General features: G+C 40.4%; 1 protein-coding gene across 18 annotated transcripts in view; it reads left to right on the forward strand.

Annotated features, from left to right (window-relative positions):
• RBPJ (recombination signal binding protein for immunoglobulin kappa J region) overlaps positions 1-4,388 on the forward strand; it is a 270,713-nt gene extending 266,325 nt beyond the window's left edge. For all 18 annotated transcript variants that reach the window (XM_074039493.1, XM_005554632.4, XM_005554627.4 and 15 more), the window contains one exon: positions 166-4,388. In XM_074039493.1, coding sequence (XP_073895594.1) covers positions 166-481 — 316 coding nt within the window. In that variant the 3' untranslated portion in view covers positions 482-4,388. The remainder of the gene's footprint in view (positions 1-165) is intronic.
• Positions 4,389-11,174: the final 6,786 nt, after the last annotated feature.

Below are 11,174 nucleotides of genomic sequence, written 5' to 3' on the forward strand. Positions count from 1 at the left end.
TTGATAAAACTTTTTACATCATCCAGAGGTTGTGAGGGGTGTGGGTACAGGAGATTCTTTCCTGGCATTGATTGTAATGTGTTAAACAACCTTGTCTTAAGTCTCATTTTTAACATGTACTTTGCTTTTTAAAGTGCTTTTAAGTAATTTATATTTCCTCCTCAGGTGTGGAGAGAGTATGCTCTGTGTCGTCCCAGACATTTCTGCATTCCGAGAAGGTTGGAGATGGGTCCGGCAACCAGTCCAGGTTCCAGTAACTTTGGTCCGAAATGATGGAATCATTTATTCCACCAGCCTTACCTTTACCTACACACCAGAACCAGGGCCGCGGCCACATTGCAGTGCAGCAGGAGCAATCCTTCGAGCCAATTCAAGCCAGGTGCCCCCTAATGAATCAAACACAAACAGCGAGGGAAGTTACACAAACGCCAGCACAAATTCAACCAGTGTCACATCATCTACAGCCACAGTGGTATCCTAACTACCGTCTTTTTGCTAGGACTTAAACTGACTTGAGTGTGGCAAAAAGTCAAAAAAGGAGAAAAAATGAACAATCTTTTGTGGTTTCTTGGGAACTTTTCATACCAGGTGATACTATTCAAAAACCCCGTTATCTCTCTGCAAGTGCTGATTTGAAATGCAGAAGCCACAGTTTAAAAAAAAAAAAAAAAAGTCAAAATGTACAAACTATTGGAAATCAAGTTTTTCAGCTGTTTGGTTGGTTGGTTGGTTGGTTGGTTTTTGTTTGGTTTTGTTTAAATGGGCAAGAAGTAAATAATGTGGCTGGAATACAAGTTGAACAAACTAGAAGACACAAATCTAACACAGTTTTTATGGACCAAGGAACTTGTATATTGTATAAGCTTTAGTAAAAGGTACATTTTCACCATACCTTTTTTTATATCACGGTATTATAGTACACCTTGTTACCAAATAGGTTGTTCTCTTCCCCACTTACCTTTGAGCTTTTGCTCTAAAATACATTCAGGTTCCAAGCCTGACCATGCTTGTTTAATCTAATTGTCATACTCTTCCAGGTTTTTTTTTTGGTCTAGGCTGGAACTTTTTTCTTTTATTTTCAGCTGAAGTCTTATGACTTTTCGTGAGTCAAAATTGTTTGGATTTCAGCAAGTCAAATCTTGTAAAGGCCTATGTATTTTTTTTTAAGATTATATGAAGTCTGTGCAAAAGCTTTAAAAAAAAATGCCTCTGCCTTGCCTGCAATACATGCAATGTATGTTAACTTAGTCTCTCTTCTCAGACACTGTTGGTAGTAATTTCTGTGTGTTCCTTTTTTTTTTTTTTTTTAATGGACTTATAGTGGTTATCCAAGAGGTTCTAACATTCACATGCAATTTGGTGTGGCCATTTAGCCATTAATGAGTTAATGGCACAGAACATGTTGATATTTGAAGTGTTTTCTCCCCTTTTCCCATAACGTAAATACATAATGTGTGTTCCAGGATTTGTTCAGGTTTTTCCCCCCTCCTAATCTTGTACATAACTTGTATTATGTGTAAGTTAAACATTTTATTTTGAACTTGGAATGTTCCTAGTGATTTCATTCAGCAGGGTATTTTCTGCCTTGTTGGCAAGTGACAAAAAATATGGGAAGTATTTGCTACCAGTTGGTAGATGGTGCCCTTATGGTAGAATGAGGAAAATGTCAGCAAAAGCATGTTTTATTATCTTTACTTTTTTGGGGGGGGGTTGAAGGGGGTAGCTAGCCAGAACATCATTGTAATCTTAAAACATAAGATGCTTCTATTAGATGATCAACTAAAATAGCTGGAAGACAGTACTTTAGAAACAGATAGTTGTAAGATTATAAAATGCAAATGTAACTTATGTTTTCATTTTTTTCTCTGCCTTTTTTGTTTGTTTTCTCTTTTCCAGTACTGAGCATCTCCACAAACATCTCCTAACTCAGAAAATGTTTCTTTTCTTTTCAGTTGAGATTTGGTTGCATTCAGGGTTGTATGTTGGCCTTGCATGCTAAACCTGCCAGTTTTACCTTGCTTTCATTCCTGAACTTTGGTTATGCTTTTGTTTGGTTTCTTCGAAATTGCAGCAGACTCATTGGGCTACATTTAGTACAGGAATCACATATGTAATGTTATACGACACAGTCTAGTAATACAATCATCCCTCTTAGAGTAAAAACTACCTCTAGATTGTGGTAAGCTTTTACTGTCCCATAAAACAGGAGCCACAGTACCTTATGAATGCAAAACTGTAACTTCCTACAGTGTTTCCCTACAGAACATTGTCTTTCTGGTGTCCTGGGCTGGTTTGAAAAAGTTTCCATTAATAGACTTTTTAGAAATTATTATTAGTAGCATTTTTTTTTCCAGCTTCGCTGTCTTCATCACTCACTCTATGCTCAGACTATGCCACTGTAAATATTCTTCCTAACATCTTTAAATCGCCTTTTCCTCAGTTTTCAAGGGGAAAGTCATTTGTAAAGCACGTTAGGTGATTAAATCAGTTATTGCAGTTTTCTCTTACTGCAAGCCTTTTTAATCACCCCCAGGCTGCATTTTATTCTGTATCGCCTTTTTTCTTCAAATCTGCTCCAGTCACTCACATCTCTCTTATAAGCTAATCCTGCCTCACACCTTAAATCTGTTTCAGTGATCAAGGGCAGAACTCATTGTGGCCTTATCTTTCTTTGTTGTAACTGTTCACCGTCTCTTTCTTACAGACCGCTTATTTCTGAGTAATAGTTATTCCTCTCTGTGGAGTCATGGCAGGAGTCATTACACAGTGCTTTTGTTCAGAGCATGGACATGTTCCTAGTGCTGCTTTGCTTTAACGGCCACAAGTTTCCTCCACTTCCTAGGTTTGGTATTTAGTTAAGGAATCATATTAAATTAACCAATAACAAAAGAGATACTTTTGAAGAACAAACTATTCCTTACCCATTTTTGTAGCTCAAAAATAATTTTTCAAGTTCATGACTTTGTTAAAATGAACTTGTGCTTTTTAAACAAACGTTTGTTTTATTTTTATTGTTTCTTTCCATAAGATAATTGAAATATTATACTGTAAACCCTTTTCTCTCTCTCTCTCTCTCTCTCTTTTTTTGAAAAGTCCAAGAATCTACTTTTACAGGCATTTTTCCCCACCTATTTTTGGCCATTCTTATACCACAGACTAAAAAGTGAAACGATTTGTCCATTGTAGCTTTTTGTTTATCAGTGGTTTTTTTGTCAGCTGCTTAAATTTTTTCTTTCATGGTTTTGTGAATCATTTTCAGTATGATAATTTATAGGAACCTTGTCCTCTGGTTATAGTAGACTGTGTCCCCTCCTCCAGTAATGGCATTATTAGACATGCTGATCATTTACCCGCAGAAAGACTCTCTTCTTAGAATGGTGAGTGCTTCAGTTATAGTATGTTTGAATTTTTAAAAATTCTGTTTTAGAAATGTATCTTATGCTTTCATGACTTTATGCAATTTCTAAACATACACATAGAAGCTGAGTCTCTGATCCAGTATGTTTTTATTTGTTCCATTTAATTTATCACATAGATTGAGAAGGCAAGCTAAAAGCTTTAAAAATGCCCTTTATATTTTGAGTGATTTCAGAGTTGAACACTAGTATGCTATCTAAATTTGCTGCTCATTTCTTTAATCTGTGGCAATTAAAGGCATCCTTATACATGACTTAATCGTGAAATGTTTGTCACTTTTACTGCACAGACTTATCTGCAATCATAACTGGTTAGTTCTTTTTGTTTTGTTGTTTTTAATGAAACTGGTACCATCTGTGCTTTCACAAAAAACTTCCAATGCCGTTTTTGAGAACTAACCTAACTAGTCATGCTAACCAGAAAATCCACTGGGGAGGAGGTTCCTTTTGAAACAAAATGCTGTTCAGTTAGTAACCAAGTTACTTTGATTTCAAAAGCAGCTGTGTTTCTGATGAGTACTGAACAAATGTGTGTAATTTTCTGTGCCAGACTTACACTTTGTTTTCAAGCACTGCAATGTGGGATGGATGGTTAGAAACAATAATATATTAGGGTTTCTGTTTAACCCTTTCAGGACTGAACTGTATCTCCTTTTGTTAATTTCCCCGTGTCGTGATAAATGTTTGCCAGCATTCAGTACTGTGTTGGTCCAGATGTAGGTTTATATGCTCATTTTTAGCTTATTTCTTGTACCTTGCAGCATGCTCTACGCATTCAGTCCTTAAGGGGTTTATCTTACAAACTGTGCGCCTGTAAGGTTTATTAGCAATAAGATAGAAAATCGAGCAAGTTTATACCATAATTTTGTAGAAAAAAAAGAATCTGCTCAGTTCCATATTTCATCCATGAAAAACTTGCAATATGAGCAGTTTCAAGGAATAAATAAAAAGGAAATGTAAACCATTGTAAAAGTCTTCTGTCGAATGTGCCTGATGCATGTATTATCGTCTTTGATTTCAGAATACTTCATAAAGATAAAATTAAATTCTATATTATAGTTGGTGTATTTACAATCTTACCATGTATATCACATCAAAGTGATAGCTCTACTAATTTAATTTCCATGTCAATGTTTTTAACTATGTAGTGCTTTAAAGAGATTTTTTTTCCCCCATGTAAATGGTGAAATGGGCTTTGTCACTCAAGGGGCATCTCTCGAATCAGAATCATTTAAAGCTGATTTCAACAAAATTGGAGAATATTATTTAGCAATAACTTGCTTTTCCAATATAAGATGGTCATTTTGTCTGGTATAGGAAGGAACACATAATAGTTTGTCTTTCGGGGGATGGGGAGGGGGGTCCTAGAAGTGGGGATAGTATTCTTTAATATGAAACAAAGGTAAATGGGGAAGTTACATAAGGTTTTTTTTTGTTTTTGTTTTTGTTTTTGTTTTTTTGGACAGAGTCTTGCTCTGTCGCCCCTGAGCTGGAGTGCAGTGGCACAGTGTTGGCTCACCGCAACCTCTGCCTCCCGAGTTCAAGTGATTCTTCTGCCTCAACCACCCCAGGACGTGGGATTACAGGCATGCGTCACTGCAGCTGGCTAATTTTTGTATTTTTAGTAGAGACAGGGTTTCACCATGTTGACCAGGCTAGTCTTGAACTCCTGACCTCAGGTGATCCGCCTGCCTCTGTCTCCCAAAGTGCTGGGATTACAGGCATGAGCCACCATGCCCAGCCCATAATTTTTAAATCATAGCAAGTTCAGTTGTTATTGACCTGCCCAAAGAAAGAATCTAAGTTATGAGGATTTTGCAAAAGACATCTTGCTATATACTCATTGTTAAGTTAGAAACAAACATGTAGTTGGGGTTTGAATTGTGAGGCCTCCAGAGGTTGAGATTGATAGTGAGTCACTTGATTTAGAATTTAGAATAATCTTGTATTCCTTGCTGTAAGTACTGCATGGTTACTTTAATCTTACAAAAAATAACGTGAAATATATTGGTTTTTTTGGGTCATTGAACCCCTAGATGGCCACCAGTTATGATGATGTGCAAGCCAATTTAGTTTCCAAATCTAATGAGTCAGCGCAGAGTGAAGTTTCTCCTCTAAAATAACAACAGCAGCAACAAACTGGAAAGATACACTAAAAAGGAAACCCTAACAGAAAGTTTGATACTAGAAAACACTTAAGGAAGACAGATGAAGCTGTTGTATATAAAGTACAAATGAGACCATTTCATCAAAGAGGTCGAGCTGTAAGCCTAAAGCCCTGTCAGGACCTATAAGACTGGACGGTTATGCCCGTGGTTCTTTGTGTTCAGAGTAAGGCTGTCCATATGCCTGGCACATAGGTATTCAACAGAGTTAGGTGAAGCTGTAACGTTCACCTATATAGAACTCAGGACTAATCTTGGTTTATAGAAAATGCAGGTAAATACTCTTTAATACAGAAAAATGAAAAGGTTGTAACTAGTTTCTTGTAAGAAGCATACTAAATGCAAATGGGTTATTTTATAACTATTGGAATTTACATGCTGTTTTGCTTTGAGGGAGGGACTTTAAATTCTGATGTTCTATGGAAATTTTTTAAAAAGGTAAGTATGAGGTGTAGGTATATCTACCATTAAGCTTTTCATCTCCTTCCAGTCCACTGTCCTGTCATTCAGTGCATGTAAGCATATAGGTCAGTCAATTTCTTGCTTCTTTACCTGTTTGATAATTTTTACCAGTGCTGGGCAGAGGCGGGGTGCTCATATTTACTTGCATTTCAAACTATCTAGAAACACTCCCCCACCTTCATCATATAAAGGAGTAAGGAGTGTGACTAGGTTACTCCTGTAGTGGCCTGGAGCTGGCTCTGGCAGCTTTTCTTTTCTCCTAGAACTTTTTCCTCCCTTCTAGGCTGCCCTCCCCTTTATTCTTCCTCACTACACAACTCAAAAATCAGGGCTTCTGGTTTTCTTCTGCTTGTTAAACCTTCATGACTGAGTTCTTATTGTGGTGGTCAGATATTTATATTTAGATGATGAAACAAAGAAAAGTCTGGGGGAAAAAATATGACCCCTTTGCTCTAACATTCTTAGTTCCCCTGGCCAAGTCTCACACTTGAATATGCGCTAGATTACACAAAGCTAGGGAGAGTGATCATGGATACCTTAAAGCAAGCTTGTCCAACCCGCGGCCCAGGATGGCTTTGAATGTGGCCCAACACAAATTTGTCAACTTTATTAAAACTTGAGATTTTTTTGCGATTTTTTTTTTTTTTTTTTTGGAACTATCATTAGCATTAATGTATTCTGTGTATGGCCCAAGACAATTCTTGCAGTGTGGTCCAGGGAAGCCTAAAGATTGGACACTCCTGTCTTAAAGCATTTTTTCATCTTGAAGGTAATGGATCTTCATCTATAAATAGAGCTAATAGTCATTTCTAACTTCAGGTTAGACCTCATGTTTCTGGACCTCACATTGGCTTTAGGAAGACCCAAACTCAGAGGACCAGAGTATGAAATCGTGGCAGAGATTTATGCTCAAATCATAAACACCATCCTGCCATTGATTATCATCTGGTGGCTGATTCTGCAGCTCTCCATTGCTAATTTGTTTCATTTAAGTGGGGGGAAATGATGCATAGTTAGGAGAGGACACAAAAAGCTCCTTTCTGTCCTGCCCATCCAGCCCTAGTTTAGCTTCAATGCCCAAGTATCTGCTTTGGCTGTCCTCAGGTTTAGAGATCATTTTGTCTTGGTTTTTCCAGGAGCAATAAGAGCTCAGTGCTGAGGCCTGATTTTTGCTTGTTCTTTCAAGAAAACAGTGATAATGTTGTTTCGCATTTAATACTTCAGAGGTTTAAAAATGTAGACCTTCACTATGATAGCTGTTATTGGACATTTCAAAATATTTTCCATCTTAGTTTTGTCCTGCAGTTTGGAAATCTTTTCTCATAGGAGTGGCTTATCTAGGGGTCTAGAATGTGTTCCCTCTTTTCTATCTTTAAATACCTGATCAGGATTCCATTTTGCAGGTGAGAATAACGGTCATGCGAGCCTGGGTCACTTGCCTCTCCCTGTACACTTTGAAGCATCAGTTAAAAGGAACCTCTAGAGGCTGTTTAGTTTCTCTGGTGAGAGGCCTGGAGGTTGCTGGAATGGGAGAAGAGATGCCAGACAGCCGTTCTAGAGGACTACAAGCAATAGGTTCAGTAATAAACTATCTTCTATTTGCTAAGGGCTTTATATGAAATATTTCTTACTCCTCAAATTCTGATTAGCTAATAATACACTGGGAAGCTTTTGGAAAGGATGCCCAGGTCCTGAGGCACAAAGCCCCTCCCATCTTTAGCTTGCAGTCTTCTCTAGAAATGTCCCTTCCACGGGCAGGCATTGCTGCTTTTCTTCCCACTGTGACTCCGGGTTGCTGAGAGACTTCTGGCAGGCTCCGCTGGCCACTGGGCAGAGAACAAACTTGCAAGCTCCCATCAGCCTTGTTTGGCCATGTGAACGGAGGATCAAAGTGAACTGGTTTGCGAGGAGAAGAATGAAGGAGACACTCCGCAAGAAGTGGGAGCATTCCCAGCGCCAATTCCTTCTGAGACTCCACTGTCTTTCCTTCCTCGTGGAGGAACCTTCCACTGACATTTGCTAAGATACTTGGCCTCTGCCTTTTTGTTGTTGTTGTTTTTGAGACATAGTCTCACCCTGTCACCCAGGTTGGAGTGCAATGGCATAATCGCGGCTCACTGCAACCTCTGCCCCCCAGGTTCAAGTGATTCTTCTGCCTCAGCATCCCAAGAGCTGGGGAATTACAGGTATGTGCCACCACGCCTGGCTAATTTTTGTGTTTTTTTTAGTAGAGAGAGGGTTTTGCCATGTTGACCAGGCTGGTCTCAAGCTCCTGACCTCAAGTGATCTGCCTGCCTTGGACTCCCAAAGTGCCAGGACTATAGGCATGAGCCACTGCACTCAGCCTTTTCTTTGTTGTTTTGAGACAGGATCTTGCTCTGTTGCCCAGGCTAGAGTGTACATCTGGCACAAACATGGCACACTGCAGGCTCAACCTCCTGGTCCCAAGAGACCCTCCCACCTCTCCCACCTGAATAGCTGGGACCACAGGTGTGCCTCACCATACCTGACTAATTGTTTTGTATCTTTTGTAGAGATAGGGTTTCTCAGTGTTGCCCAGGCTGGTCTTGAACTCCTGGGCTCAAGCAATCTGCCCACCTCAGTCTCCCAGAGTGCTGGGATTATGGGTGTGAGCCACCACGCCTGGCCTGTTAGCCTCTGTCTTTGACAAGGTATTAATAACTCTTTGCTGAATTAGTTAATGTAGCTTCTCCACAGCCAGAAACTGTGGATGTGGCAATAAATAAAGGCCTGCTACATGGAGCTTTCCTTCTAGTGGAGAGAGGCAAGAAACAGTATGGATACATGTTTACCTATCAGAGGGCTCAGAGATAGATAGAATCTGACCATCAAAGGACCTTAGCAGCATCCAGGGCGAGAATTATGTCCTAAAGGTATTGATATGTGATGTGCAGCATACCTCTGATGTCACTGTTTATTGCAGTGGGGGTGCTGTGCACACATCACAATAAGGTGAAGCTGGTTAAGTAACTTAAGTTTGGCCCAGCTGTCTTTCTCTGGGTCTGTTTCAGCCACCTTGAGGTAACTAACCCCTGGATATACCATTCATCAGGGTAGAATGACCCCTGTGAACTGTAGGGATCAAGAGAGGAGTAAGAGAAAAGGAAAGCCCACCAGACACTGACACAGCCAGCTGTGACTCTGGGATTCCTCTATGCCAAGAAGGCGCTACTTACAGGATCTCCAAGGAGTTTCTGATATAGAACCCCACCTTAGAGCAGAGTCAAGACAAGTTAGAGGCAGGGACAGAGGAGCCAGGCTGACGAAAGGCAAGGGAACTCGCAGATGGGCTGAGGAAGGAGCCTCACTGTCACTCTTGGTTTGATTCAGGAGTGACCTGTGTCCACCACAGAATGCAACTAGATGAGCAGCAGGGAAGTCTGAAGCGGGAGGTAGGTGGAAGGAGGAGCAAGCTGGGGGGTGGGAGAGGAAATCAAGAGTTTTCGCTATGCTCATTTTGAGATGCCTGTTAGACTTCAAGTAGATGCCTGTTAAAATGACAAGTAGGCAGTTGGATCTCCATGTCTGGAGTTTGGGGCGACGTCTGTGCTGGATAGGAACATTTTAGGAGTCAGTCACTTGGACATGATATTTGAAGCCATCATCCTGATGAGATCACTAAGGGAGGGGTATAGGGAGAAGAGAGGAGCCCCAGGGGAGGGTGTGAGATACCAAGTCTGACTCTCAGGTCTTCAGTGTGACTCCCAAAATTCTGCATTTTCCAGCAAGCTCCCAGGTGACACCGATGCTGCTGGTCAAAAGGAGCTTAGTGTGTCCCTAGACAGAAGTGAGAGTGATTGACAAGAAGTGAAAGAGTGGCTTTGCTCCATGAAAGTAATTATTTTTAGTGATTGTTACTGTTTTCCAAATAACTGTTAACAGTCATTTAAAAAAAAAACATAGTTAAAATTTCTCCTTATCCTTGAGAAGGCCCATATAACAAATTACAAATGGGCTAGTCAGATAATGTGATAATGTGTCCCGTCCAAAAGCCAAAATGTTCACATGCAACTGTAGTCACGATACAGAGGCCTGCATTGCCTAACCATGCACATAAACCTCAGAGCCTTTTGACATCCCAGGTGAAATTGCTACATGCAGAAGTTAGAGGACTGTTGGGCAGCTCCCAAGTTTAAAAAACCTTTGGTTTGGGGGAAAAGAAACACCTCAGTTTTAACTGGGTTCCCCTACTCATGAGAGCAGTTCTGCAAATTCAGAGAGGCTAAATTATCTCAAAAACCTAAAGAGGCATCTGTGCTGAGATTCACAGACAGAGACAATCCTCATAGCTGTGTCTCCTCACTCTGGCCAGGCATATCTATAGAGAAGCCTTCCTGTGGCCTGGCTCTGGAAGGGCCGTACTTTCTTTTCCACACTGCGATTCGAGATCTAAATGACACCCAACAAAGACACAGGTGCCTTCTAAGGAGGGGATTGTAGATGCAAGGTGAGCAGAGAGAAGCAAAGTAGAGGGAGAGATCCCAGAAATGTGGAGGTCCCAAAGACGGATTGTCAGAAGATAATTGAGATGTGCACTCCCCTCACTAATGAGAGCTGGAACACACACGTGTGTGGGTGTGCATCCGCACTACCACTACACACTGCAAATCTCCTTCTCTGAAAATGTTTCAACAAAACCAAGGAGTCTCTATTGGGAATGTGATGCTTAACATTTTCTGTCGTGTGATTTGAACACCAGCCAAAGGTGTGCAAAGAGCAGAGCTTCGGGCACAGTTACTGGAGTTTGACTCATCGTGGACAAGTGGAGAGAAAGACGACTTTGTAGGCGCCAGAGCCCAGGCAAACTTGGGGCTTTGCTTTTGTTTTCTGTGTTTGTTTTAACATTTGTAATAAATGTGGAGATATTTTAAAAGATTGAAAGTAGCATGTTAGGGCATATGAAATACTTTGTTTTCTGAGATGTAAAAAAAAATGCAAACTCACATTTTGTTAACTAGGTGCAGATCACTTTGTTATAGCGTTGCCTGAAATATTGCACATCGTAGGCTTTAACGCACTGGACACAGCTGATCACTCTCTCATGTTTGAAACTCTTTTCACTTGGCTTCCTGGACACCAATCTTTCAGGCTGCTCTTTCTCAGTCCGCCT

The sequence above is a fragment of the Macaca fascicularis genome, chromosome 5 (genome assembly GCF_037993035.2).
Source record: "Macaca fascicularis isolate 582-1 chromosome 5, T2T-MFA8v1.1".
NCBI classification, from domain to species: Eukaryota; Metazoa; Chordata; class Mammalia; order Primates; family Cercopithecidae; genus Macaca; species Macaca fascicularis.